Source organism: Delphinapterus leucas, chromosome 6 (genome assembly GCF_059928025.1).
Source record: "Delphinapterus leucas isolate spDelLeu-1000000601 "Yukka" chromosome 6, BTC_Dleu_Yukka2, whole genome shotgun sequence".
NCBI classification, from domain to species: Eukaryota; Metazoa; Chordata; class Mammalia; order Artiodactyla; family Monodontidae; genus Delphinapterus; species Delphinapterus leucas.
Window position 1 is genome coordinate 123,327,094 of NC_143134.1, and position 27,106 is coordinate 123,354,199.

The following is a 27,106-nucleotide window of genomic DNA, read 5'->3' on the forward strand; positions in this document are numbered from 1 at the left end:
CTCCTGACCGACGACACAGCACAGGCTGCATGGCAGCACTTCCCCTTCTTGGTGGCACAAAATAGTGGCACATCTTAAAATTAAGGACATCTTAGACCAGCAGACACGGGTCCTTCCAGTTGCCCGTCTGAGAGGCTCCACGAGGACAGGGCACCCAGGGGCCGCTTGCTGACGCCACCCGCCCCGCGTGTGTGTGACGTCCGAGTCTGCGGATGCCCGGGAGGGTCTGGAAGCGTGGACAGCGGCGACCCCCTGGGCACTGGCACCGGGGGTGGGCAGCCTGCAGCTTCCCCTGGTGTGATTCTCAACTGTTTACCGCATTTGATGCTTTCAAGGAGTGCGTTATTTTATAAATAAACAGAAGTAACATGAAACAGAATTGTCCGGAAAGCAGGGCTTTTTTGTTCATTTGATCCATTTCTAGTCCAAGGAAAGCGTCTCCAAGTAAGGAGCACTACCCGGTGTTTCCTCAAGGGCGGCGCCTTTGGGCAGAGTGGGTTCCGGGCAGCGGGAGGCCTGGCAGGGGTGGGGGGGGGCTGCCCTCACTGAGGGCTGCCCGCCCTGCGTGAAACCCCCCTTCCCCCGCCCCAAGTTCCAGGGCGAGGCCTTCCCCTTGTACCTAGTTCTATGCAGCTGAGGTGCCACCTCCCCGGGGCTTCTAGAACGAGGTCTGCAGCGCCAGTGTTTACGTGAGGGCCTGGGCGCTCAGAAAGCCAGAGCAGACGCCCCGGTCCCGGCACCCAGATCACCCGTAGGTCTGTCTCTAACATGGTCCTGCCTGACTTCAGGGTGGCCGCCCACTCCTGCCCTTCCCATGGGACCACACCTGGCACCGGACGGTGAGCAGGGCTCCAGGTGAGATGGGCCCCGCCCCGTTCCCCAGTCCACGTGTGACCGGGCAGTGGCCTCCACACCCCCGCGTCACTGGGCTCTGGGCCCCACCCTACACCCCATGGGTCCCCGGGATTTGTGACGCAAACGTCCCGCGAGATCATTCCACATCCAGGTGCAAGAGCAAGGGCTTGGCGTCCCCCAGCCCCAACCCGGCAGCAGGTTTAACCAACTTTCACCAAATGTCCAGCTGGTGCCGGCAACATGGCCCGAGGGCCGAGAACAAATAAAGGGAGACGCCCCCGCTGCCCCCAAGAAGCCCCGTGCCCGCCCCACGTGCCCTCACCTGGCCGGTCATCTCCCCCCTGACCCTCCCAAAGCAGCCACGTCGTCCTAAGCAGGTGGCACCTGACGCCTGGCCCCCGTGGATCCCGCCCGGGAGGGCTGCCCCTCTGGCGCAGCAAGCACTTCTTGGATGAGGGATCTTAGCACCCATAGCACACAGGGCGCTCGCGAGCTGAACAGGAGTCTCACGTGAAGAAATACACACAAGGATGACAACGCATTTTCCGCCCCGCACACAGCGGCTTTTTGCAGCGATGCTTCTGCAGCTGATCGACTCCTACTGGCAGTTCCGTGCCTACCACGAAAACCGCACAAAGTAACCATTAATAAATGTACTTTAGAAGCAAAAAACTCTAGGGAGAACTCGTGACAAATACTGAGAACCACTCATTTAAAAAATGAGAATAAACACTTTGTCAAATTTTATCAAGCTCTGTACTTGGGATCCGTTTGCTTTCCTGTAGGTACGTTCTACTTCAATTGAAAAAAAAGAACAAGGGTTGTATTGTGATGAAAACAACAAAAAACTCACCACCTAGAATTAAAAGGGCAAAAAACCAAATTGTTTCTTGCACAAATGGAGACTAGAGAGGTTTATCAGTTCAACTGAAAATAACAGCTTTAAAAAAAAAACACACACACACACTTTAAATTCAAGTCCTGATGCTTCAGCCTCTGCCTGGCGGTGCTGTTGACGCCTTCTGTATGCTCAGAAACTCCCATCACAGGATCCTGACCTGGATGAGCAAAGAGCACACATGGTCCAAGGCCATCTGAGCCCCCATCTCAATGCCTGGTCCTTGGAGCTGCAGGCTTGTCAATTTAACCAATCACATCATTACAGCATTTCAAACTGTAAACGTGGAGCGTGTGCGCAGCCGAGGCCCAGAGTAACGGTACCTCAGAGTTCCCAGTTCCAGACAATCAGTCACCCAATGAAAACACAGGCCCGGAGACGTGACTCCAAGGCCAAGATTGCTAGCTTCTGACCTTTGTAATAGCACCAGCCTAGACTTCACTTTTATGGGAAAGTCGGTTTTTATGCTGTTGCTATTTCTTTGCACCGGCGGCGACCCCAAATTCTCATTGCCAAGAAAGGGTTCCCGTGAAACAAATCCTTCACCGATTACATCCGGGCTTGACGGCGTGGAGCTCAGGCTGTAGTGTTTACTACGTTTTGTTAATTATTCATTCCCACAGTAAGCGGCTTTTCCTTGCTATTGAGGAAATCACGTGGACACGGCAACTCGCTCTTTCTAAAGAACAGAGAACAACGAGATCACCCCCTCCTAGATGAGCACAGGGAAGGGTAGGGAGACAGAGGGGCCCCACTTCTTCCCAGGGCAAGTTCTGCCCCCGAGATCTCAAACGGTCCCCACAGCTCGGGCCTTCGCATGGAGATGCAGTCAGGGACAGCCCGGAGAAGGCTCCAGACCGCGGCAAGGCGCCCCCAACCCCTGCAAGAGACGGCCAGGCGGGATGCCACCCGGACGCGTTCTGCTCCCCGCCAACGCTGGCGGACTTGGCCGTGACCGTGACGCAGAAGCGCAGCCCATCCTCCCCGCACGCAGAGCCCCCACCAGAAACGAGGGCCACAAACTGGGAGGGGGCTGCCTAAAGCCGCTCACTCCCGCTTCTCAAAGGCCAAACCGCGTTTCACAGAGTAGGTCAGCATCAATTAGGAAAGGCTGTCCAAGTTCATCTTAACAGGAAATTTCATTTCAGGTACTTCCCTCCCCAAGTAAGAGCTACAGTTTCAAAAAATAAAAGTATACCCTAGGGGCTTCCCTGGCGGTCCAGTGGTTAGGATTCCACGCTTCCACTGCAGGGGGCGTGTGCTCGATCTCTGGTCGGGGAACTAAGACCCCACAAGGTGCGCAGTGCAGCCAAAAATGAATAATAAGCCAAAGGAGAGAACACACACACACGAAGTATAACCGAGACATAACTTCGGAATTCTTCCATTTTGCAATTTGCCAGAGCAAAAAACACAGTTTGGGTCCAAACAGCCTGATCAGACACTGCCCTGCAGTGACGTGCAAAGGCAAAGGACACACGGGAAAGACAGTCCGTCCGCCTCTGGTGTGTGCGAGCGTCCACACACCCCCCCCCGCCACGTACGCACACTCACGCACACGTGTGTGGGGATAAGTTAATACATCTGCACATAGATCTGTAAAATACGGGGCTGACTCACCGCAGTTTTATTTGGGCTCCTGGGGTCCCAGCTCACCACCAAGGACGCATACGTGAACCCCATCACGTGCTCAGCCATGCACGCCAACACTTTCTTCACCAGGTTAAATTCTAAACGGGTAGACAGGTGGCTGGTCAGAATGCCGAGAAGCAAGGAAAGACGCACAACCCTCCACCGTAAGAACACGGCACGAATATGCAGGTGCCCTGGAAGGCGATACAGTTACAGGGAGCCTACGAGGCCATTAACGACTTTACCACCACCAAAGCCAGAGAGGACCGAAAATCTCCACCACGGAAGGGAATCCTGCGTCTGAAACTTCCTGCGACGCACAGGGGGCCCGAGGGGAGCGTCCGTCCCCGCGTCCCGAGCACTGGTCCCCTCACTGGCTTAACGAAGGGCACAGAGCACCACATGCGAACAACCTTCACAATGCCCCACAGGTTGACTGACTGTATCAGAAAACCCAGCGTTCACCCAGAACTTCGGCGGGAGCGAGATTCCCAGCACTGGGCCGGGAGTGCCTCTAAATCTTCACTGAAAACAGTCATATTCCACTGACTTCAACAGGACTGTTATTAAATGACAGAGAAGTTGTCACACGTCTTGTCCGCATAAAGGAAGAAGTTGGAAAGCGTCCCTTCCCTAGAAGGATGTGATGCTCTAATAAAAGGGACGTTAGTCAACTAGAAACCACAGGAAATTTCTCTACAGCAAGGAGCTGGGGACACTGACCGAGAAACAAGTCACGACAACCTCAGGCAAACGTGACCATAGAAAGCAAATTAGGTAATTACTTTATTACATCTTAGTGCTTTCTTAAAATAAATATAATAATATAATATCCAACATACAGTGAGAAATAAAGCACACGTGTGAACGGCATGGTAACAGGAAAGTTCACTCAGGACTGTTTAATACTCAGCACTGGAGAAACCGCACAGCTTCGTTACCTATTTACAGACAGAGCTGCTGGCTACCGATATATACAAACCCAACCGGGAGCGGGCAAGGCCCTGCCGTTTCTGTACCACGTTCCCTCCATCCTCATGGACACAGTCCGTTCACCTTTTCGTCTAAAATTACCAGTATACTTTGTCTTAACTGTTTCTCTCCTCTGATCTTCAGATTCTTTCTGCAGTTTGAGATAGATTCAAGTAACACTCCCGAGAAAATATGTGCAAAACTAACATATGTGACTCCAGAATCTTCCGGCAGTCGGGTCAGCTGGTCAGTTGCACAGGTGTCGGCAGACTTCCGGTGCCGTGTGGAGGCCGGGCAGGAACGTCTGGTCCGGAGAAGCCCTAGTGGCTGTCAGGGTCGCCGTGGAGAGAACCCAGAGCATTCCGCTGACTTGGAGTTCCGAGACGGCCGCAGATAACCCCTTTAATTGTCTTTAAGCAGGCGACACAACGAAATGCTCAATCTAAACCGAGAACCGCACGCTTACTGCTCTTCCAGAAGCAAGAATCAGGACGGGTGAGTGATGACGTGATAAAAACACTAAAAGAGCCGTCCGCGTAAGTGCATCGCCTTTTAAGAGAAACATGCTCAGAGTGAAAAAGATTCTACTTTACCAAAATCTGTCTTTATTAAAGTGAACAAATCGGGAGCACACCATCCCAAACGTAATGAACGCGGGCTGTAATCGGCTCAGCTTTTCCTATTTTCAACTAGGCAAGCACCAGCGAGAGTACCATTCACCATCCTCATGATCGCGTGTCGGCGAGAACCCCTCCGTACTTGTAAACGTTATTTTAGCAGAAGACAGACTTTGCAGATTTCAGGGCTTTTAGTGAACTGGTATTTTCAGTGAACTTTTTCTGAGCAGCAAGGAACAAGGATTTTTTTCAGAAATCTTAGAATTGGATATAAACGTTGGCAGTAGACACAATCAATAAATATACAGTTTCTCAAATGAAAACGACTTCCCCAACACGAGCTCCTTCCCCACAGACATTCAAAAACCCTGACCCAAGATCGAGTCTCAGTCCTATCATCTCGCGAGATTACAGCTGGCCAGCAAGAGGGCTGTCAGGTCATGTGCAAAAGGGGGTGAGGTGAGAGGCAAGAAAGCCAAGGAAATCACTTTTAATTTATACCGAAGGAGAACTTCAAGTACAAGGAATCCGCTGCCTGGAGCCCCTGGGCACGCGCCCCTCGTCTGGGAGCCTCCACGTAGCGGTGACCACGGCGGCCGCGAGCCGCTGGAAACGGAGCTGAGTCCTCACTCCGGCTCCACCTGCCGTCCTGTGTGCTGGGACCTAAGGGAGGGTTTTCTCGTGTTGTCTAGAAGCCTCTTTGAAAAAGGTCTGTGATTCTGCACACTTCGTACCCAAAAGGATGAAAATAATAAATATCGACCTGGCCGGCGCGTCCTCAGACTCCTGCCGCACCAGGGTCATTTACGAGTCTGCGTCTTCTTTGGCACCGAGGGCCGCTTGGGCTGCCACAAGTGGTTATGAATGGTGAGCGCGTCCACGCTGACGGACATGGTTTTGGCCGGGATCAGGTTAAACTGTTTTCGGTCTGAGCTGTATTTATACAGTTTGTCGATCATCTTCTTGGTGATGCTCTTTGGCCCCGTGCCAGTTAGTTTGTAGATTTCTTCAGTGTCAGGATAGTAGCAATAAAGTGCCCTGAACTGGCAGCCAGCATCACGAAACAGTATGATGTAGTGATTCGCGTCACACTTCTCCAGCTCCTGTGTGGAGGGAGTGAAGGACAAGAGACAGGGAACGTGAGTCTCTCCCGCAGTCACACCGCAGCATCCACCGTCCTGACCAGGAGGCCCGCGGCCAGCTAACCACCCACCCCGGGGCAAGCTTTCTAGGACACAAAGCTATGGGTTATCCGTTCAGTGGGAGCACCATCTACCGCTGAGATTTTACTTCAGTCCAGGTATCCAAGGAAAAAAATGCTTTTAACATTAAGTGAAAAATCACATGAAAAAGACACTCGACATCATTAGCCATCAGGGAAATGCCAACCAAAACCACAGTGAGGGGCTTCCCTGGTGGCGCAGTGGTTAAGAATCCGCCTGCCAATGCAGGGGACACGGGTTTCAGCCCTGGTCCGGGAAGATCCCACATGCCTTGGAGCGACCAAGCCCGTGCGCCACAACTACTGAGCCTGCGCTCTAGAGCCCACGAGCCACAACTGCTGAAGCCCACACGCCTAGAGTCCGTGCTCCGCAACAAAGAGAAGCCACCGCAATGAGAAGCCTGCGCACCACAACGAAGAGTATCCCCCGCTCGCCGCAACTAGAGAAAGCTCGCGTGCAGCAACAAAGACCCAATGCAGCCATAAGTAAGTAAATAAAATAAATTTTAAAAAAAGACAAAGTTCCATTTAAAAAAAAAACAAACCACAATGGGGGAGTACTTCCCTGGTGGTGCAGTGGCTAAGACTCTGCACTCCCAATGCAAGGGGCCTGGGTTCGATCCCTGGTCAGGGAGGGAACTAGATCCCATATGCATGCAGCACCTAAGAGTCCACAGGCCGCAACTAAACACATAAATATTTAAAAAAAAAAAAAAAAAAGCCACAAGGGGGTAGCACCTCATGCCCACTAAGCTAGAGTCAGCGCAGGTTCTGGTGCGAAGAAGCACGCACTCATTTTCCGCTGGTGGAGGGGAGGCGACACAGCCTCTGCGTCAGCCAGTCAGTCGGCCAGTGGTTCAAAATGTCACACAGAGTTACCACGCGACCCAGCAATTCTTCTCTCAGTTAGACACCCGAGAGAAGTTAAAACACGCATGCACGCAAAACCTGCGCACAAACGTTTCCAGCCGCGTTATTCGTAACGGCCAAAAGTAGAAACAATCCAAATGTCCATCAACAGGTGAAAGGATAAACAAAATGGTCTAGACGTACAACGGGAAGCTGTTCAGTCACAAAAAGGAATGAAGCACCACCACACTCGCTACAACTCGGAGGAGCCTCGGTAACATCGTGCCGAGCGAAAGAAGCCGCTCCAAGAGGCTGCCTCAGGCGTGAGTCCCTTCACGGGACGTGTCCAGAAGAGGCGAACACACAGAGGGGACCGCGGACCTGTGGGGCCGGGCGCTGGGGGGCGAGCGCGGGGAGCGGCCTCGGTACAGGACCCTTCTGCGGGGGCAGCTTCTGGGATTAACTGGTGATGGCCGCCCCCTGGGGACAGACTGAGTAGCCCTGAACTAGCACTGAAGGGGGGACCTCACGCTGCGTGAGCGATCTCTCAATAACGCTGCCACAAAAGAACCTGAGGCAGGCACGACCGTCAGTACTTGTTACAGCGTCTGCCGTACCGTGTGCTCAACTCTAAGAAATCACTAACACAAAAACATTTTAAAACAGATTCTCCTCGTGCTTGAAAATGTCTAGTTTCGTTTTCTACCCCTGCAGCTCTCTGAGCATGGGCCAGGGTTCCTGACACCCTCTCCGGGTCTCTGCTTACTACGTTATCTGCCTCTTCACCCGGCCCTCAGGGTACAATGCCATTGTCCAGCGGCCACGGGACACGTGGTCTGTAACAGACTCGGAAGCGGGTCACACCCAGCTGTCTCCTACTAGCCAGGAGCTAAAAAGATTCGTATGATGTAAAACAATGCCACTCTTCTCACTCTGTTTTTGTTTTAGAAAACTGTAGTTTTTCACAAATAGATACTATTCTTTTCAGAATCTAACAGGCTTGTTTTTTAAAATAAACAAATATACTTGTAAAATTAAGAAGAAAAAGCAAAATTTAAAGCTGCAAGTATAATACTGATTTCAACGACATAAAAACTGTTCAAACGTGAACAGAACTAAAGACGCAAAGACACATCCAGGCCCCCGGGCCCTGCCCTCCGCAGGGTCACCACGGCCCCGCCTCCACCCTCTCGCGCCCGTCCCTGCCGGCAGCCGCTCAGGAGGCCGTGGCTCACGGCCGTCCTCTGCCCACAGCTGCATTCACCCCCTCACCCAAGGCAAAGCCATGTCCCCTTTGGCCCACAGAGGCCCGACTGGAGCTGCCCCGTGACCTCTGACCCCCAGCTCCCCGCTCCAGCCCCAACCAGGGGATCAGTCCCACCTGGAGCCCGTGCGCCTCCCTAGATCTGCGGGGCACCCTCCCCGCTCCAGGCCTCTGCTCAAATGACACCTTCGAGTAAGACCCACTGACCGACCAGCCTACTGACCACTGCAGCCACCCTCGGGCCCGCGTCCTGCTCCCCTTTCACTCTTTCCAGACCGCGGCCAGAATCAGCACCACCCGCTTTTGTAAACAGGTTTTTGGGGACCGAGCCGCCCTCTGGTCAGTCTGTGGCTGTTGTCACGCTGTGGCAGCACAGACGGGCAGACCCGCCGGCCTCCAGAGTTTCTCGTGCGACTGCTCTGTCGCGGGGCCGCCTCGTGCCTGGGACCGTCAGCTCCACAGCCAGGCCTTTGCGTCTGTCTGCTCCTGGCCCAGCCCAGAGGCTGGAGCAGCTCGGTGACACGTGAGTGGAGAGGAGCCCCGCGCCCCGCACGCTGCCCCTACCCGGAGCGTCAGTCAGGTCACAGCACGCAGTCCTGACCTGGACCCTCCTTCCACATCTTCCACCTGCTAAGGCCACCGCCACTCACCGTTAGTGACCGAGGGCTGCCGCCCCCGGGGAGCAAACAAGTCAACGCAACGGGACAGAAACGACCAGCATTTTGCCCCGAACTCCCACTTCTCCAGCGGCCCCAGCTCAGAGCTGGGGTCCCTCCTGTCTCCACCCGACACCACCTCCGACCCCCCCCCCACCGCAGACACCCTGCCCTCAACACCAAACTAACTCAAGAAATCTCACCCACTGCCCGTGCCCCACCCCAGAGGGCCTGCCCTGGACCCCCAGCCCTGACCCCAGTGCAGCCCCCTCCGTCTCGCTGGTCTGAATCCCGCTCTTCCGCGGAGCCGTCCGAACCGCGAGGGCCTGGGACACGAGTGTCCTGCGTGTCCTCACACAAGAGTCACACACGTGCAGGACAGCAGCCTCACGTGTCAACAATCGGGATGCTCTCCTCTAGAAAGAACCCTCATTTATAAACACCCTTATTCTACATAAAAAACTGGGGGTGAAATTTGATACTTGCCTCTAATATTGAATTCTTGTGAGGTTCATTCACCTTTCCGGCCAGACAGCAATGGGATATAGCATTGTGAATAATTGGTTTGTTTGATTTGCTGCTAGGCTCCTTAAACAGCTTGGGACCTACGAAAAGCAGGCCAAGATTTGCAAAATTAATATTTACAGCACACACACACACACACACACACACACACACACACACACGAAAGGCGACAATTTTGTAGAACCAAGCAGCAGGTAGGCTGAATTAGGGATGTTCGTAATTTTTTGAAAATGGGAATAGCCACTTCAAATCTATGACAGAATTCTAAGTTACAGATTTTAAATAAACTAAGGAAAAGACTAAAGTAAGTAATAATTTATTCCCTTTCCAATTTTGGTTTCTTTGATTAAAAAAAAAAACAGAAACCAAGAAACAGTCATTTTTAAAAGCCTAAGGTTCCAAAGTGCCCAGGACGTCACAGTGAGCCGTGGGCTGTGCAGACATGAGGGCACGTCACCCACTGCGCCCGGGCCCCGCCCCCCCCCAGGCCGCGGCCGTGTGCCCGTGCCCCGCAGAGAGCGAGGCCGTCACCTGTGTACTCGGCCACCGAGGCAAGGGAGGATGCGGCGGACGCCGTCTCCCAGTCTCTGTCGGTGCTCCGGCTGGGGTTGCGGCTCAGGATGGGCAAGGCTTCCAGGGACTCGACTCTGCTGGGGAAGAGGACGGGGGCGGGGCTGGGAGGGCGGCGGGCACGCCTCCTCTCGCCCACAACTGGCACCGGCTGGCAGGATCCCGCCCCGAAACGAGCCAGGCTGCACCATGGGCACATGAAGGGCCATCGGCCGCGGCAGGAGGCTGGCAGCAACAGTGGGGAGCGCAGCCGGTGCTCCCTGGAGAATATGATGACAGACTCGGGGCAAGACACAAAGACCCCACCCGCCTCGGGCACCAGAGTGACCTCATCAGGGAAGGTTCGCCCTCACGCTCAGCCCTGCTGGCGTGGGAACCAGAGGACCCGGTTTGGGCCATCTGCACCGCTGCCAGACAAGGGACGGGACCCCGGGAAGGAAGGACAGGCAGAGAGGGCCGAGTCCAAAACCCCGGCAGGTCTCAAACGACTCTCCAATCCCTGGCAGGCCTGAGCCGCGTCCCTGCAGGGCCTTCTCCGCTGAGCGGGACACAAGACGCTCATGCACGAGAGGCAGGTGCGGGCGCAGTCCGAATCCAACCCCGGTAACCGACCGCCTGGACAAAATTCCAACCAGAATCCCCGGGAGGTGTCCTCCACAAAGCCCCGGCGACAAGAAGCCACCGGACGTGTGGAGAGGCAGGACAACACTCATGATGAAGGACAGGAGGGGACCCTGCCTACCAGGAGGCCAAGCCCACCCGTGGGGGTGGCTGCTGAGGCCCGTGGGCAGACGTTCAGTGCCAGCGACAGGGTCCCCAGGCCTCCGCCCAAATTACTCCTTAATCACAAAGGGAAATTCTCCAGCAGCCGTGGGAAAACAGCACCTTAACCCAAGTCAAAGTGACACACACAACTGGCTGTGCTGAGAAAGACACGTCCTCCTCTCTGGGGTGTTCCCGCCAAACATGCACAGCCTGGACCTAATCCTGGGAAACCCACTGGGGGACGGGCAACAAAATAACTGGCCCGTACTCAGCAGAAGCGTCAAGGGCCAGGAGGACAAAGGAGGGCGAGGGCCCGTTCTGGACAGAAGGGACACAGTGACTCAGGGCGACCGTGGTCCCGCACGGGCCTGGGCTCTCAAGGACACTCTGCCAATCGGCCACGGCGGGCATGGACTGGGGACCTAATGGCAGTGCTGGTTTGATGACTGTGGTGACACAAGCCAACGTCCTTGTTCAGAGAACGTGCGCTCCAAAGCGTTTAAGGATAAAGAGGATGCCACCAACTTACTCGTAAACGATTAAAAACGAAAACGCGTGCAGGGCCGGGAGGACAAGGGGACAGAGGACAAAAATGTCGAAACATTTCGCTAATCGGTGAACCTCGGTGAAGGGCAGTTAGCTCCTGTGACATTACTGCCATGGCTCTGGACATCTGAAATTGCACCAAAATCACAGCGACAGAACCACTGCCCACATGGTGTCCCGCTGCACGGCACCCGGCCCCTTACCGCTGGGAAGGCGTGCCCCCCGAATGCACGCTCTCGGGCTCTGTGGTCGTTGCGGAGGCCAAGGACAGGCTGGAGCCCGACTGGGCCCGGCTCAGGTCATCCGCTGCCAGAGACAAGACAAGACAAGCTTTCATGACACGCGTGTTTGGCCCACCAGCCACCTGACCTGTGCAGCAGGAGAAAGAGCCGGGGGCCCGAAGCCAGCGGGACGCGGGGCCCCAGGCTGGGACCCTCCCCGCGCGCACGGCTCCCACCACCTGAGGACCCAGCGCTCAGTCCCAACCTTCCCTTCTGTGAAACGGGAGAGCCCCCTGCAGCCCAGCCTCGCGGCTTCGGGAGAACTCCAGTGGCTCAGGGCCGCGAAGGGGGAGGGCCCCGCGCCGCGCGCTCACGTGGGGGGGTGCTCTTGGGTCCCGAATCGCTGCTGGGCTCCTCCCGATGCACGGACTTGGGCCGCGGCTTCCTGGGCCTGGACTTGGGTTTCCCCAGGCCCTGCTCCTCCAGAATCTGCTGCTGCTTCCGCCGCAGGTACTCCTGCTTGATGAGCTCCCGCCGCGCCTTCTCCTCCTCCTTGCGGATCCGATCTTCCTCCGCTTTACGCCTGCGGGAAGGAGCGGCCAGGACGCCCTGGTCATGCCAGCGCCGCGCCGCGGGAGGGGACAACAGACACGGCGGCCACGCCGACCGCGTGCGGTGCCCGCCAGGCACCCGGGCCACCTACCGTGCCTCGTCTCTCCTGAGCTCGACCTCCACCTCCAGCTGCTGCCTCCGCATGCGGGCCTCCTCGGCTTTGCGCTGCTGCTTCAGAAGGAAGGCTGCCCGCTTCCTGGCGAGCTCGTCATCCGCCTTCTGTTCGTCCTGCAGGGCAGACGCCACCTACAGCGCGGCCGGGCACGACCCCCGCGGGTCCCCAGCACTGCCGCCCCCGGCCCTCCACGCACCCCAGGAACATGAAACGCTTCCTACTCCTCCTAACTGATGGGTGAGCGAGCGTCTCCCTACACACACGCTAAAATACAAATGGGAGTCAAACCGCGCCCTTAGAGAAGCATTTAGTCTGCTGGCACTGAACTCCGTTCGCCTTAAAAACTGCGCTTGTATCTCCACAACAGGAGCCAAAACCCAGACGGGTCATTTGTCTGTTTCCAATTTAAGAGCACAAACATCAGGCAAAGGCCGTGCGCGTCTCCTGAGAAGACGGCCCTCAGAGCTCCGTGGTGCGTCAGCCACCTCCTAAGTGCCAGGGCGAAAGGAGGCGCTATCAAGACAGAAGGGAATCTCACAACTCACTACCCTCTCCTGAAGGAAACGCTACAAGAAAGGCACTGAGAGAAACAAAAACGCTTCCTAAAGTTTCTACGCCCGCCGGGACTCTAACGGGGTGAAGCGAACCTTGGCCCAAAGGCCAAGTGCAGCCCGTGACCTGTTCTGCAGAGACTGCGAGCTAAGAATGTTTTTTCACTCTTAAACGGTTGGAAAACCATCAAAAGAAAAACATTTCGTGACACACGAGAACGAGTCAGAACTCCCATTTCAGGGCCCAAGGTCAAGCTCTGCTGGCGCACAGCCAGGCTCCCGCAAGCAGGCGCTCCCAGCGGCTTAGGGCGAGTCGGGTCCTTGCGGAGACCACGTGGCCACGAAGCCGCATGCGTCTCTCCTCAGCCTCCACAGAAGAGGTTAGGTTCTCTGTGACGCCCTCACGACTAGGCCAGGGTGACGTGCCCGCCCACCACGTGACACAGACGCCACCAGCGCTTTACCTTGAAGAAGAAGCCGACCCCCGGCTTCTGGTCGCCCTCGCTGGCGAGGTCCGCGGAGCTGTGGCGGCCTTCCGTCCCCCCGTCATCGTCGGGGGCCTTCAGGTCGGAGAGGTCCACCTCGATGAGGTTAGCCTTGCTCCTCGGGGGCCCGTCCAGGGCCGCGACCCCCTTTCCCGGCCCGCTGAGGGCGGCGAGCCCCGCCCCCCTCACGCCGTCTTCCAGAGCCTCCCTGAAGCCCATCTGTTCCGAGGTGACGCTGGCATCCCTGGGGGAGGCCGAGACAAATGTCCGCTGGTTGTTCTCATCGTGGAGCCTGTAACCGGCGAAGCAGCACTCCTCGTGGGGGTCACTCCCAGGGTCGGCGACCCCATCCCAGCCCGGGTCAGAGGGCGTCCGGGGGGAGAAGGACCGTAAGCGAGGGGTGGCCTCGACACCAGGCGTGAGGGCCTTGCTTCGGGAGGAACCCTGCGCTCGCTCCTTCGGCACCTTCAGCTCGGCCGGTCTTCCCGAACGGGAATTCCGACCCGGACCGAGCCGAGGGGCCTTGCGGTGGCCGGCCAGTGCCGTCGGAGAGAGCGGCTCGCCAAAGTGTACGGCCCCCTTGACCTTGGGGTCCTGGGAGCTGTTCCCGGGGCCCGGCGCGGGCAGTGTGGGGGACGCGAGCAGCAGCTGCTCCTGCTGCCGGGAGACCCTGAGGATGGCCTGCTGCAGCGTGCTGATGGCCTCGTTCAGCTTCTCAACGGACAGGTCGCACTCGCCCAGGTCCACGCCCACGTCCACGCCCTCGACGGCCTCCAGGAGCACCGCTGACAGCGCCTTGCTCCGCTCCAGCTCGGGGAGGGCGGCGGGGTCCTTGCGCTGATGCTGCTGGACCAGAGCCAGGTCCTCTCCGTCCAGGTCGGGGGGCCCCAGGAGGTCTCCCCTGCCCTCCTCCTTGCCAAGCAGGTCTCCCACCCGGGACACGCCATCGAGGTCGTCCCCGTTGTGCTGAGGGTGCCCTCCCGCCGAGGCCCCCGCTCTCGGTGGCCGAGGGGTGGCGTCGGCCCGGCCCCTCCTGACCACGTGCAGGAAGGCTGCCTTGCCCAGCTTCAGGCGCTGCCGCGCCGACAGCGCCTCCACCTTCTTCTTCTGCGCCTCGATGGCCCGGCGCTTCTCCTCCAGCTGCATGTGCAGCCGCGCCAGCTCGGAGGCCAGCAGGTTGGCCTGGTCCCCGCCCTGCCAGCCCGGGCTCTGCTCGCCCCTCTGCTTCCACGTGGTCAGCGGGGCCGGGCAGCTCTCCGAGGCGTCGGGCGTGGTCTTCTGGGAGCTGCTCGTGCTCGACTTGGTCTCGCAGCTGTTGAGCCTGTGAAGCTTCTTCTCGGCAAAACTGGTCATCTTCACGCTCCCGCCGGCCACGGAGCCGCTGCTGAGCTGGCTCAGACACGGGCTGGAGCGGCCGCTGGCGTCGTCCTTGCCCTCGTGCTCCTTCACTTTCAGGTCCTCCTGCAGCTTCGCCGATTCCTCCTCCCCAGCGTACCCGGCCCCCAGCACGGGGCAGTCCTCACCGGCGAAGGCCTGCTCGGCCCCCTCCAGGTCTGTGATGTCCGAGTCGGAGTCCTGCCTCAGGATGGCCCAGGCCTCCGGGCCAAGGGCGCAGGGGCTCTGCGCACAGCTCGCGGACAGCCTGCCCTCCACGTCCTCATCGGCCCTGCCCAGGTGAAGGAAGAAGCCGTCGGCTGGCAGTCCCCAAGATGGCAGGCTGGAAACGCCGCCGGCCGGAGGCCCGCCACAGGCGTCCCCCGCTGCCTGCGGCCCCGCCTCAGTGGGCACGGGGCCGAAGCCCGTGGGAAGCTCTGAACAGGAGATGGGGGTGAAAGTCCTATTCAAGTCTCGACTGACGTGACTGCCAGGCGCCTTCTTCCGCCCAGGAGGCTGGTGGCCCTCGCCGGATCTCCTGGACGTGAAGCCCCTCGGCCGCCCCTCTCCGCACTCATCCTCCTTGGTGACCGCCTGCTTCTCCTTGGCTGGCCTGAGCACAGCCGGCATCAGTGGCTCCAGGAAGAAACTGTCAGGCTGACTTTCTAAGGCATCCGCCAGCCTCTGGGGAGACCTGGCACCTGCCATCAGGCCAGGCTCGGCGCCCTGGTGAGCTGCATCCGTCCTAACGATGGCCAGGAGCTCCTCACCCTCGTCCTCAATACTGACATTGTTCAGGAGGCTTCTTCCATCGGTCCTGAGGGCTGCGGGCTGGGGCTGGTTCTGCGGGGTCAGATGAATGACACTGGATGCCAAGCTGTCCTTGCTGATGGAGCGGGCCAGGCTGACGCTGTCGCCAGAGCCCGGGTCCACGTCACAGCTCGCAGCGTGATGGAGAGCAAAGGGCGCTGGCTGAGACACAGGCCTGCAACATGGGGAAAGAAGCCATTGCACACGCCACGTCCCCACGAGAGGCTACGCAAGCTCGTGAGTGACGAGAACGTGAGTTAAGAAGAGAGAATCCAAATCTTACACACGGGAGACTTAAAGAAACCCTCTCCCGGGCAAAAGAAAGCCAGAGAGCCTTTCAGTCCAGCAATTCTCAGACACTCTGGCCCAGCTCCCCTTAAAGATGCTGAGGATCCCAAGGAGGTTTTATTGATTCATCAATATTTGTCACTTCAGAAATTCAAGCTGAGATCCTTTTAAAATGATTAAAAATTCCCGTGAGAAATCTATCACATGAGCAGTGGCCATATTTTCTAAAACAGACCAGTGCAGAGTGTAAGCAGTGGGATCATTCACATTCTTGCAGACCTGACATCTGGCTGCATGCTTGTGTCTGATCTGATTCAACCTGCTGTGATCCCACACCTGGCGAGGCCCTGAGAATGGGAAAAGTAGTGACATCCCGGCGTTGTTACGGATATAATTCTGACCTCCAAGGGACTCCGTGGGCCCCAGGGGTCCTTGCACCACATCTGGGGCACTGCTCTGTCAGACTAACGAACATGTCAAGTAGAAATGTATTTGAAACACGGGTAGGTCACCTGTTTTTTTTTTCTGTCCACGCTACTGATGCCCCTCGGGGCTGACCGTCGACTCGGGTTAAGGAATTAGATCGGTGTCGCTGGTCTGCAGTTGGAGGAAACAGTTTATGTTCAGCATTAAGTAACTGATTTTATATCATTTGAAATTCTGTCACTATAATAACCATTTCTCAAGGAAATGCACCATAACTCAGTACCCCAAAACTGCTAAGGAAAGCAAGTAACCACAATACAAAACTTTTTCGTAGTTTCGATAACAGGCAGTGTGTAATTCAACCGTGATCACGGTCATGAAAATAATCAGAGTGTTAATTACACGTCGATATCAATTAAATGACATCAACGCCCATTGAGATAACCAGCGTATAAGCTCTTGCCGCAAAGACAACAGCAATTTTCTGTGTGCTCCGTGTGATTCATTATGTCTCAGTAACATTTTCACCGTAACGACTTTCTGTGTGCTCCGTGTGATTCATTATGGCTCAGTAACATTTTCACCGTAACGACTATGAATTCTAAGGTACGTCAATAAAGATCAAAACAAATTCTGCCACAGTCTCTTCTCAGCTAACATTACTACGTCATGATGAGTCTATTTATTTTGAGAGCCATGATATTAAGGAACTCCAGCGAGAGGGATGGGAAACAGTCGGCAAAGGGGAGACGGCACTTCTTACCAGCGGGGTCCTCTCCCTGCACTGTCTTTTGCTGTTTCTGTCTCAGTGGCAACAACGGATGCGATGGGCTAAAGGCAGAGGCCCCTTTCCCCCTAAACAGAGAAAGGACGGGAGAGAAAAATCACTACCTCACCAATCTTCAAGTTCAAAAACAAAGGCGTGAGAAGCTATGGAGACCGTCACGAATTCACGCCAACCTGTAAGAAGTTCACAGGTTCCTTGGGAAAATTAACTATTATAAAAATGAACCAAAAATGTGCCAAGAACTTCAAACTTGGGATAAACATCCAAACTGCAGCTAGGGGACGTACTGACCTCTGGTTACAGCCCGTAATACAACAGGTTTCAAGCTTTCACAGTAAATTCAAGCTCGCTTTAAGGCTACCCTGCTCGCCTCCGGGGGAGCAGGGGCCACAGGAGGCCCTCTCACTACCTACTCCGCACAGGCCTGCCATCACCCCTGAGAAGAGGTAATCCCCACGGGAACTGTAAACCAGCAGGAAGAGGGAGGCCGGGTGGCGGCTCTGTCCCGAGAACAGACAGACTTACAGGAGCTCAGGCTCTTCGAGGTGCAGGTGGTGCAGCTGGGTGGGGGGCTGCGGATCGGCTGGGCTCGCCGCCGCGGGGCTGCCCAGGAAGCTGCGCTTGGTGGCGTTTGAGATGGGAACAGGAGGCCGAGTGCTTCTGGGGTGCGATACTGATTTAGCTGCAGAAACAATTTTATAGAAATAGTTATTAACAGTTACAACACTAGCAAGAAGACTCTAAAAAAAAAATCCGTTTTTATAAGCACTAAAGACCCAACTTTTTTACCGGAAACCAAAACTTCTCCAAAAAAATAAAATGGGTTCAAGGTCAACAAGTGTATTCTGTAATGAATACGACAGATATTATACCAAAATGAGTACTAAGATCAAAAGACCAACACAGAGTAGAAGAGCAAGCACCGGGACTGGAGGCTGCGTCTGGACAACTGACAAGCGGCCTCGGCGCCGGGGCCCTGGGGGTGCAGCCGCCGGGACGCCTTGCCGGCCAAACCCTCAAGGTGGCAGCTGCCTCAGCTGCAGAAAGACCTGGTCTCCTGAGCCCAGCCTGTGACTGAGCACCTCAGTGGCCACTTCAGCTCAGGCCCCCGTGGGGTCAGGTGAGGAGATCAGGCCCAGCCCGAAGCTCCAGTCTGAACAGGGACCCCACCTCTGAGGCTGCTCCCCAGAACGCCGGCCCAAGACAGTGCCAGGGACAGTCCCGGCAGCAGGAACCAGACTCCAGGGCCAGACCGCTCACTGCCCAGGGGTCTTACGTGAGGGGAGCCGCCGAGGTTCTCAGGGGCAGGGGAGCACGCCTTGGCCACTGCCCCGAGCCCTGGCCGTCTGGGCGTCTGCTCTGCCGACGTGGCGGGGGTGTGTCCGTGTCACTTTCTGTTTCAATCCCTGACGAGGCTGAGCATCCTTTCATAACGTTATTAGGCACCCGGAGTCCTGCTTTCACGAAGCACCTGCTCAAGTCTTTTGCTCTTTTTATTGGTTTGTCTTTTTCTTCTTTTGGTATGTTCTGGACACTGTGTGTCTGCTGTAGGTATACGACAAGGATCTTCTACCCCTGGTAGCTACTTGATTTCCTTTTTTTTTTTTTTTTAACTCTTTTCATCATCTTTTAATGAAAAAAAGGTCTACATTTTAATGTGGCCAATGATCAATCTTTGCCTCTGTGGCTAAGATTTTTATATTCTTTGTAAGAAATCACAAGGCATGAAAACATTCTCCCGTATCATCTTCTTAAAGTTTCGGAGATTCTCAAGGCTGGCAGATCGTTTTACTCTATGCTAAAACAGATCTTTTTCTGCCTTGTTTTAGGGGCAAAAAAGTCAAAGCTGTGGAGGGTGAGGATTGGCATCACGGACTAGAGCACTTCCTGCCCGAGGTCCGTCAGAATCACCTGGAACCTTCTCTCCAACGTCTCCTGCTCGCCCTTGGATCCTGACGCCGCAGGGCCAGGACGGACCCCCAGCTCACAGTCTGGAGGAGCTCTGTGCGTGACCACCACGGCGCACCAGACAGGGGCCCAGACGGTGACAGTGCTCTGTCCTCCCAAAAGAAACCACTTAAACACCACTGTCGTACAAAAACCAGGAACCAGTTAAGCGCACCTTCTGAGTGCTGTGCCACGACTCCCTTAGAGGAAACAGCTGTCACTTACGGAAAGTTTGTCACTCACCATCTTTCAGTTCCTGAACATCCCTGGGCTGAACAAAGTCTGGTTTGACATTCTCAAACCACCAGAAGAGCTCGGCAATAAAAACCATAACGTTTGGCTAAAAGGAAAATGAGAAATCAAGGACACAGTGAGGAGCTTATTCACACAGGGCTTTAAAAATGTGTTTTTAATAAGTCATTATTACCTTCAACACTAAGGGAGCATACAGCATATCTTCTAGAGTGAGATAAAAGCACTTGTTCAGATACTCATTTGAGAATTCTCTCAGAAGCCGAATATTATACAGACTGTCCGCCATCGACGTTACCTCTTTCAAGCATATATCTAACAGATAAAAAGAAAACTGCAATTTATTAGAAAGACATTCTGCTTCATAAGTGTGTGTGTGCGCACATACATTGGTGTGTGTGTGTGTACACATACATACAATTTTCAACTGAAAAACAATTTAAATAAAGGTAGAGGTGATATTTAAAAAGGTAATAACATTAACAGATTTAAACATCACAACAAGTATTATAAATAATGTTAAACATAGAAAGAAAACACTCGAGAAAAAGACAGGAGAAATCGCCAGGACCTGAATTTAATTGTTAACATCTAAAAAGTATACAATAATTACCTGAACTTTTAAGACTGGGCTTCCAATAGGAATAGTAACAATCCCCTTTCAGTTTATAAAGGACCTAGAGGCATCAGGCCACTTAACATCTAACCAAGCTCCTTTCCCCCATCCCTCGAGGGAGGTTATCTCCGTGGTTGGGGGAAGGGAGCATAAAACAGGAAGTGTCAGGCTTATCCACAGGGAAGCACAGGAACACTGCTAATCACAGGACTCAGGACCTGTGCAGGGCACAAGTCCTCCTCTGCTGCCCGTCTGCACCTGTAGCAGGACAACTGCCCATTTTACGCCGCTCTGCAGGATGCCAGCCCCTCACCCAGAGAATTCCAGCACAGACACCCGCACTGGGCGCTGAGCAGGCTCCGTGGGGGTAGGTGGGCCCGCCCTCAGACAGGAACCAGCAGAACACCTAGATACCGCTCCAGACTAAACTGGAGGTAGCTATACTGATGACTTAGCTTTGCCTGTAAATAAATAAACAGGACTGAGAAACATCACTTATTTTAAAATAACTTTACTCCCAAGAAGAAATCATTTTCAGCGATTTAGAAATCTCACGCGCACACGGGATTCACAGCATCCGGGATCTACGTATGAATTCTGTCCTATGTGGCGATGCCCCAGCACTATGAATTCTCAAGAGAAAACTTCTATAAGCTGAGTAACTGTGCACATTTATATTGCTAAGAAATGTTTCTTTTTTAAAATTCAGATTATGAAACATTACAAATGTAAAGAACAGACTCCCGTGTACTCTCAACCCAGATGGGACGAACATTAACATCACACCTTCTCCGATCCAGACCTTACTTTCTTTCAGTAACAAAGCATCACAGGAGGTGAAGCCCACCTCCCCCCAAGGCAACCACTCTCCTCAAGCCCCGTGACCTGTCTCGTGTGGGTGCCTTTACCACGTATGGCCTCTGCCCATAAATCATATCAACAGTGCGCTGCTGACCTGGCTGTCTTCAATCTACATTCATGACAACAAACCGCCTATCACGTTGCAGCCTGTTATCTCCCCCAACCCGGAACTACGTTTCCAAATTGTCCTCCGCTGCTGTGGGCAGATTTCAGTCACTCATTTTAACAGCGATCTAGGATTCCACAATTTTCACTAGTACGTAAAATGTCAGAAAAACCAAACTTGCACGCCGTCTGCGCTGGCGACGCTCCCAGAAGGGGCTGCAAGCTGCACTGCCCACACCTGACATCGCCTGGCCACGTCCCACCCCGCCGCGCCCCCGGGCCTCTCAGCCGGGCCACCCCGCTGGGCCCGCTCTGCCTTCCTGCAGTGGTGCACCCCCCCACTGCCGCGGGCTCGCCCTGACCTCCTCCTCTGGGAAAAAGCTGTTCTTGTTTTGCCTCTGGGCTGTTCATCTTTTTCCTACTGATTTGTAGGAATTCTTTTTGTATTATGGTTACAAAACAATTGTGTGACAATCCTTTGTCCATTTATATTTGTTGCAAACACTTTTTCATGGGTATAGCTTTTACCACTTAGTTTTGTCTATGATGTTCCTCTGTCACCACAGTGAATCTTAATATGGTTAAATACAGGAATCTTTTCTATTACTTGGCTATTTTGTAAGTTAAATAATCCATCCCAACACCAAGGTCATAAAAATATTTTCTTTTCGAAGTTTTTAAATTCTGCTTTTCCGGTTTATGTCTTTCATCCAAGGAAGAGTGTTTGGCTCATGTGGGGTGGAGTCTCACTGCATCTCCCCCCCACAGATGGCGCTTTGCCCCACATTCTGCGCTGGCCAGTCCCCCTTGCCCTACAAGCTGTGGGCCACGCCAGGCACTGGGGTCCCACAGAGAGTCACTGTTCGGACCTCTCTGCATGGCTCCCCTGCACTTAGCGGATGTAAAGTTAAACAAAACTTGGTCTTTGCAGAGCAAGTACCCCATATTCCTCTTCTTCAAAATCACAACTTGTCTGAAATCTGGGACAAAGCAAGAGAACAATGAATGTCATGGATCATAATCCGTTGAGTAAAGTAAGAATCCACGAGGCCATCTTGATACAAATCACCGCGCGGATAAATAACGACAGAGGAGAGGAGAGCACAGCAGACCTCTGCACAGGAGTGCTGACCCACCAGAGAACAAGCAGCAGAGCTAGAAACTCCCGACAGATGCCAATGCTGGGGTGAAAGCGCGACGAGAGACCAAAGCCACTCCCCTATCACTAGTCGGTCATAAAGCAAAGAGCGGTGATCTCAGAGGAGGAAGCCAACGCACACCACCTGAACCCAGGGACCATCCCTGCGGCATCATTCCTGCTGGAAACCCAGGCCCTGAAGGCCACCAGGAGGGAACGCCGGGCAAAGCCAAACAGGGGACAGTCAACCAACTAAGCGACCTGCATGCCTGGAAAACGTCAAGGGCAAGAAGGGCTGAGAAAGGCTGGGACTCAGCTCCAGGTACAGGGAAGCAGAGATGGGACCCTCAACAGGGTGGTGATGCTGGGCCAGAGCCTGGATTGGACAGAAGAAAACAACCCTAGGGGCTTCCCTGGTGGTGCAGTGGTTAGGACTCCACGCTCCCAATGCAGGGGCCCAGGTTCAATCCCTGGTCAGGGAACTAGATCCCACACGCATGCCGCAACTAAGAATTCACAGGCCACAACTAAGGAGCCCACCTGCCGCAACTAAGAGCCGGCACAACCAAATAAATAAATAAATGATAATAAATAAATATAAAAAACAAAGAAAGAAAGAAGACCACAGCAAGCCCCACACCAAGTCTTCACACGGACCCAAACCTGCGACCTGAGACATGTGAAGGCCGCCACCCTGGGACAAGATCCACGGCGTGGAGGGAAACACTTATAAAGAGCTGTCTGCAGACACGACGGTTTTGTTCATCCTGGTCACGGAGGTTTACCTAGATGGGCCAGCGAGGTGCTCTCCAGCTCACTGCTGCCCTCACCGCCCAGCACATCAGGCCAGTTCTCACACAGGCTGGGAGCACCTCACCGGCACCGTTGCATCCTGGCTCAATCCAACTGCGAGAGGCCTTGTCTCTGGCTCTGGGGCTCCTACGTTCAGGAGAAAGGCAGTGCCACAGACCGCGCATCCCTCCCCGCTGTCGGTGCACAGAGGGCTCCTTGGGTGCAGACATTTCTCTAAAATCAATGCGCTGCTGCCCAAGGCCAGCGAAGGGCCCGTCAACTGGAAGGATCTGTGACCGTGACCCCGGGAGAGGTCCTCTGAGCAGTTTTCTAGAAGTTGCTATCCAAGTATCCATCAGTGACAAAGTCAGATTGAAAACGTAATTTCCCTGGGAATTCTTTTTAATACTTATTCTATCTATTTATTTATTTATTTGGTTGTGCTGGGTCTTAGTTGCAGCAGGCGAGCTCCTTAGTTGCGGCACGTGTGTTCCTTAGTTGCGGCTCGCCAGCTCTTTAGTTGTGGCATGCAAACTCTTAGTTGAGCTATGCGTGTGGGATCTAGTTCCCTGACCAGGGATCAAACCCGGGCCCCCTGCACTGGCAGCGTGGAGTCTTAACCACTGTGCCACCAGGGAAGTCCCCTCCCTGGTAATTCTTAAGCACCCTGCACAAGGGAACACAGTGTCCACGGAGCAGCCATGAGTCAGGCTGCCAGGAGCGGCCAGAAGTGGCAAAGCTCCCCTGAGACCTCAGCCTGGAGGACGCCGCCCATGGCTCCAAGTTCCTGGCAGGGAGATGAGGTCAAACACGCTGGACTCTCCTCCTCTTCGTTACTACTTTTATGGGTAAAGCAGGGAGACCAGCACTCTTTGGGCAGGGCCAGCTGCTACTAGTTTTCACCTGGTAGGTTAAACTGCAGGTTTGAAGGTGTCGGGTGTCTTCATTTGGAAAAGGCCCCCTTCGCCCAGCCTGCATTCCCATCTCGGTCAGGTACATTGACCCGCGATCTTTCACGGAGCCCCCAGGAAGCCTGAGGACATTTTGCAAGTTCTCAGAAATTAGGGGTCAATTTCCTGACTGTAGTCGAGGTGAAAATCGCTAAGGAACAGTCCTTGGTGGGAACCTCCACCAACAGGCAGAGGCCGGGGAACGTGACTGGGTCCTGTTTGTGCAGTTATCGGGTATTTCTAGGGATAAGCTGTGCAAGTTGAACAGGAAGAAGGAGACAGGTGGATTTTTTTTAAGAGGAAATGCTTTTCTCCTAGGTGCATCCCGCATTGAGGTTTCTGAGCCAGCACTGACTGCCAATGCTGGAGTTTGGTTTTTTTGGATTGAAATCACTTGGGGAATTTTTTTTTTACAAGACTGGTGAATTTTGCTTTTTTTTTTTTTTTTTGCGGTACGCGGGCCTCTGACCGTTGTGGCCTCTCCCGTTGCGGAGCACAGTCTCCGGACGCGCAGGCTCAGCGGCCATGGCTCACGGGCCCAGCCACTCTGCGGCACGTGGGATCCTCCCGGACCGGGGCACGAACCCGTGTCCCCTGCATCGGCAGGCGGACTCTCAACCGCTGCGCCACCAGGGAAGCCCGAATTTTGCTTTTTTAAAAAATACTTATTCAAGTGTGTGTATATATATATTTTTTTAACAATCTTTATTAGGTGTGCACCTCCATCTTAGATCCTGTTGGAGATGCTGTTTTGCTGTTAGGTGGGTTAAAGGGTTAACCCTGGGTGAGTTTGGTAATAAAAGGTTGTTGAAGTTTAAAAAAAAAAAAAAAAAGAATGTGTTTGTTCTCCAGTTATTCCCAACTAGCTCAGGGAGAAAGAGCACAAACGTGACAAGATGTAACGGCTGGAAAGTCTGGGGACAAGTATGCACCAATTCCTGCACCTTCTCTGTAAAAGTAAACTCACATCGAAATAAAGTCTCCAGGACTTCGCTGGCGGCACAGTGGTTAAGAATCCACCTGTCAATGCAAGGGACACGGGTTGGAGCACTGGTCTGGGAAGATCCCACAGGCTGCGGAGCCACTAAGCCTGCGAGCCACAACTACTGAAGCCCGCGCGCCTAGAGCCCGTGCTCCGCAACAAGAGAAGCCACCACAACGAGAAGCCCACGCACCGCAACGAAGAGTAGCGCCCGCTCGCCACGACTAGAGAAAGCCCGCGCACAGCAACGAAGACCCAACGCAGCCGAAAATAAAAATAAAGTCTCCAAAACAACCATTTTGTCCCTTTGGCCTCCAGTCTTCCACATGAATGTTTACATTCCCTTGTCAATTTCTGTAAAAAGGACTTGCAACAACTGCATGAACAATCAGGAGACATCACAATTTTTATACTGCTCCTTGGCATCTAAGAATATAGTTTAAATCCCACCCGACAGCAGAATTCACGATTTTTCCCACGGTCCCACATCTTTTTGTTGAGTTTACTCCCCAGCACTACAGACAGGTCTTCTGTGGGTCCCAACACTCACCAGGAGCTGGCACCGTGCGCGGGGCAGGTGGACAGAGCCACCCTGCCAGGGCTGGGGCTACGGCACCCCCTCCCGTCCCCCTGACTGCAGCAGTCCGGGGTCGAGAACCTCTGTGGGGTCAGAGCACGTCAGCGGCAGGCCAAGGGCATCCGTCACAAACGGGCAGTGGCTTCTAACAGACCTTGGTCTGTGCCTCCTGAGATGAACAGGAGAACACGCTCAGCCATTCAATTCTTGTTTTCTAGAACTTTACACAGGATTTTCAACCCATGTTAAGAAGGAAAGAGAGCCTATGCCCTTCCTCCCATGCTCTGCTCCTCGTGCCGGAATAACCCCGGCAAATACGACCTGCACGTCTGCTCTGGAGCCCTCCCGGGACGCTCGGCTTGGCCTCCTCTGCACCCCTCTACTCCGCTCCTTCACCAGGCGGCTTGTCCAGAGCCCAGGCGGGCCGTCCTCTTCAGGACGGAACCTGCAATTCAGCCTGTCTCCTCCATGTGTTGGGGTGATTTCTGACCAGAGGGGAAAGACTACTCTTTATTTTTCTTCCTTCAGCTTTTTTGGGTTTACTTCTATGTTCTTTTCGAATGCGCTGAGATCAACCTGGTTCATTAATTCTTAAATTCCTTACTGTCCAGACTATGCACTGAGGCGACGTTTCCCTTCACCCGTCACTCTGAGCTGCGTCCTGTGGGTTCTGGCATGTACGTCGTTCATCCATTTAATTCAACAAATACCTGATCAAATTTGTCCCAGACGCTATTTTAGACGGTTGGGATGTATCAGTGAACAAACAGATAAAAACGCCTGCCGTTACAGAGCTCCCACTAGAAAATTCCACTGTAATTTCTACTTTGATCCATGAACTATTCTGAAGTATCTTCTTTGGCTTCTAAGCACTAACAATTTTAAAGGTTTGGAGAAATACGCTGCACGTTTTTGTTACTGGCTTCTCGTTTTACTGTGTTGCGAGGAACTATCAATTCTCTGCAATCCGTCGAGGTTTCTCCCGTGGCCTGAATCAAGCCCACTTTTGTAAAGGCCTCCAGGCTTCCTCGTTTTAAAGGAGCACGACCCCTACGAGCTGGTGCACTGGGCCCAGCCTGCGTCCGTGTGTTCAAGGCCCCTCTGGCCTCACTCTGCCCTCACCTGCTTCCTCAGCCTGGTCCCGCAAGGCAAGGCGTGAGCCTGGCTCCGGTCACTCCACCCTGTGGTTCTGTCGTTTTCAAAGCCCCGTTTTGACGTTCCGCTATTAGGCGCAATGAGCTTCGACACTCACATCCTGCCGTGGGTTCTCCCTTCCTCGGTAGCACAGGCTCTCTGTCCCTCGTAGCTGTTTTTGTCTCGAGACCCCGGAGGACAGGTTAGAGACAGGCTGGACAAAGCCCGAGGCAGGACTGCCTACCCACACACGCAGCGGGCGGAGGGCCGAGGGGAGGGAGCCCCGCGCGCTCGAGCGCCCCGCACGTCGGCATTTTAAACACCCTGCGCTCGCATTCAGGGTTCTTCCTCACCCAGGTCTGTCCGCGGCGCCTGCCGGCCTGGTGGTGGCAGGGCCCCTTCTCTGCGGGTCTGGCGGACCCTGGCGGTGGCCGCGCTCCCACACGGCAACACTCTGCTCTGACTCCCGCCAAACGAGTCCTGGACCCGAACGAACTCGCCTGGGACGCAGCCCGGCAGCTCACTTCCTCAGGAAAGACCTCCGCCTCCGCCCCGAGACGAGCCTCCTGGGTCTTCCCTGGCCGCGGGGGAGCCTCCCCAGTCCTTTCCAGGGCCCCGGTTACAGGTCTCAGCGGCACACGGCCCAGGCCGCACGGGGACAGAGGCCTAATGGGCCCGGGGCCAGCACGTGCCAATTTGGGGGTTTTCAATC

General features: G+C 54.6%; 1 protein-coding gene across 5 annotated transcripts in view; it reads right to left on the reverse strand.

Moving 5' to 3' along the window:
- Positions 1-4,147: 4,147 nt before the first annotated feature.
- Positions 4,148-27,106, reverse strand: part of CAMSAP1 (calmodulin regulated spectrin associated protein 1) — a 57,106-nt gene continuing 34,147 nt past the window's right edge. For 4 of the 5 annotated variants that reach the window (XM_089914000.1, XM_089914001.1, XM_030761560.2 and 1 more), the window contains 12 exons: positions 19,415-19,554; positions 19,231-19,327; positions 17,566-17,722; positions 17,017-17,108; positions 16,340-16,424; positions 13,335-15,714; positions 12,296-12,432; positions 11,967-12,175; positions 11,575-11,677; positions 10,022-10,140; positions 9,452-9,570; positions 4,148-6,077 (listed from right to left, as the gene is read on the reverse strand). In XM_089914000.1, coding sequence (XP_089770126.1) covers positions 5,775-6,077; positions 9,452-9,570; positions 10,022-10,140; positions 11,575-11,677; positions 11,967-12,175; positions 12,296-12,432; positions 13,335-15,714; positions 16,340-16,424; positions 17,017-17,108; positions 17,566-17,722; positions 19,231-19,327; positions 19,415-19,554 — 3,941 coding nt within the window. In that variant the 3' untranslated portion in view covers positions 4,148-5,774. The remainder of the gene's footprint in view (positions 6,078-9,451; positions 9,571-10,021; positions 10,141-11,574; positions 11,678-11,966; positions 12,176-12,295; positions 12,433-13,334; positions 15,715-16,339; positions 16,425-17,016; positions 17,109-17,565; positions 17,723-19,230; positions 19,328-19,414; positions 19,555-27,106) is intronic. The other variant, XM_022578172.3, reaches the window with a different exon arrangement.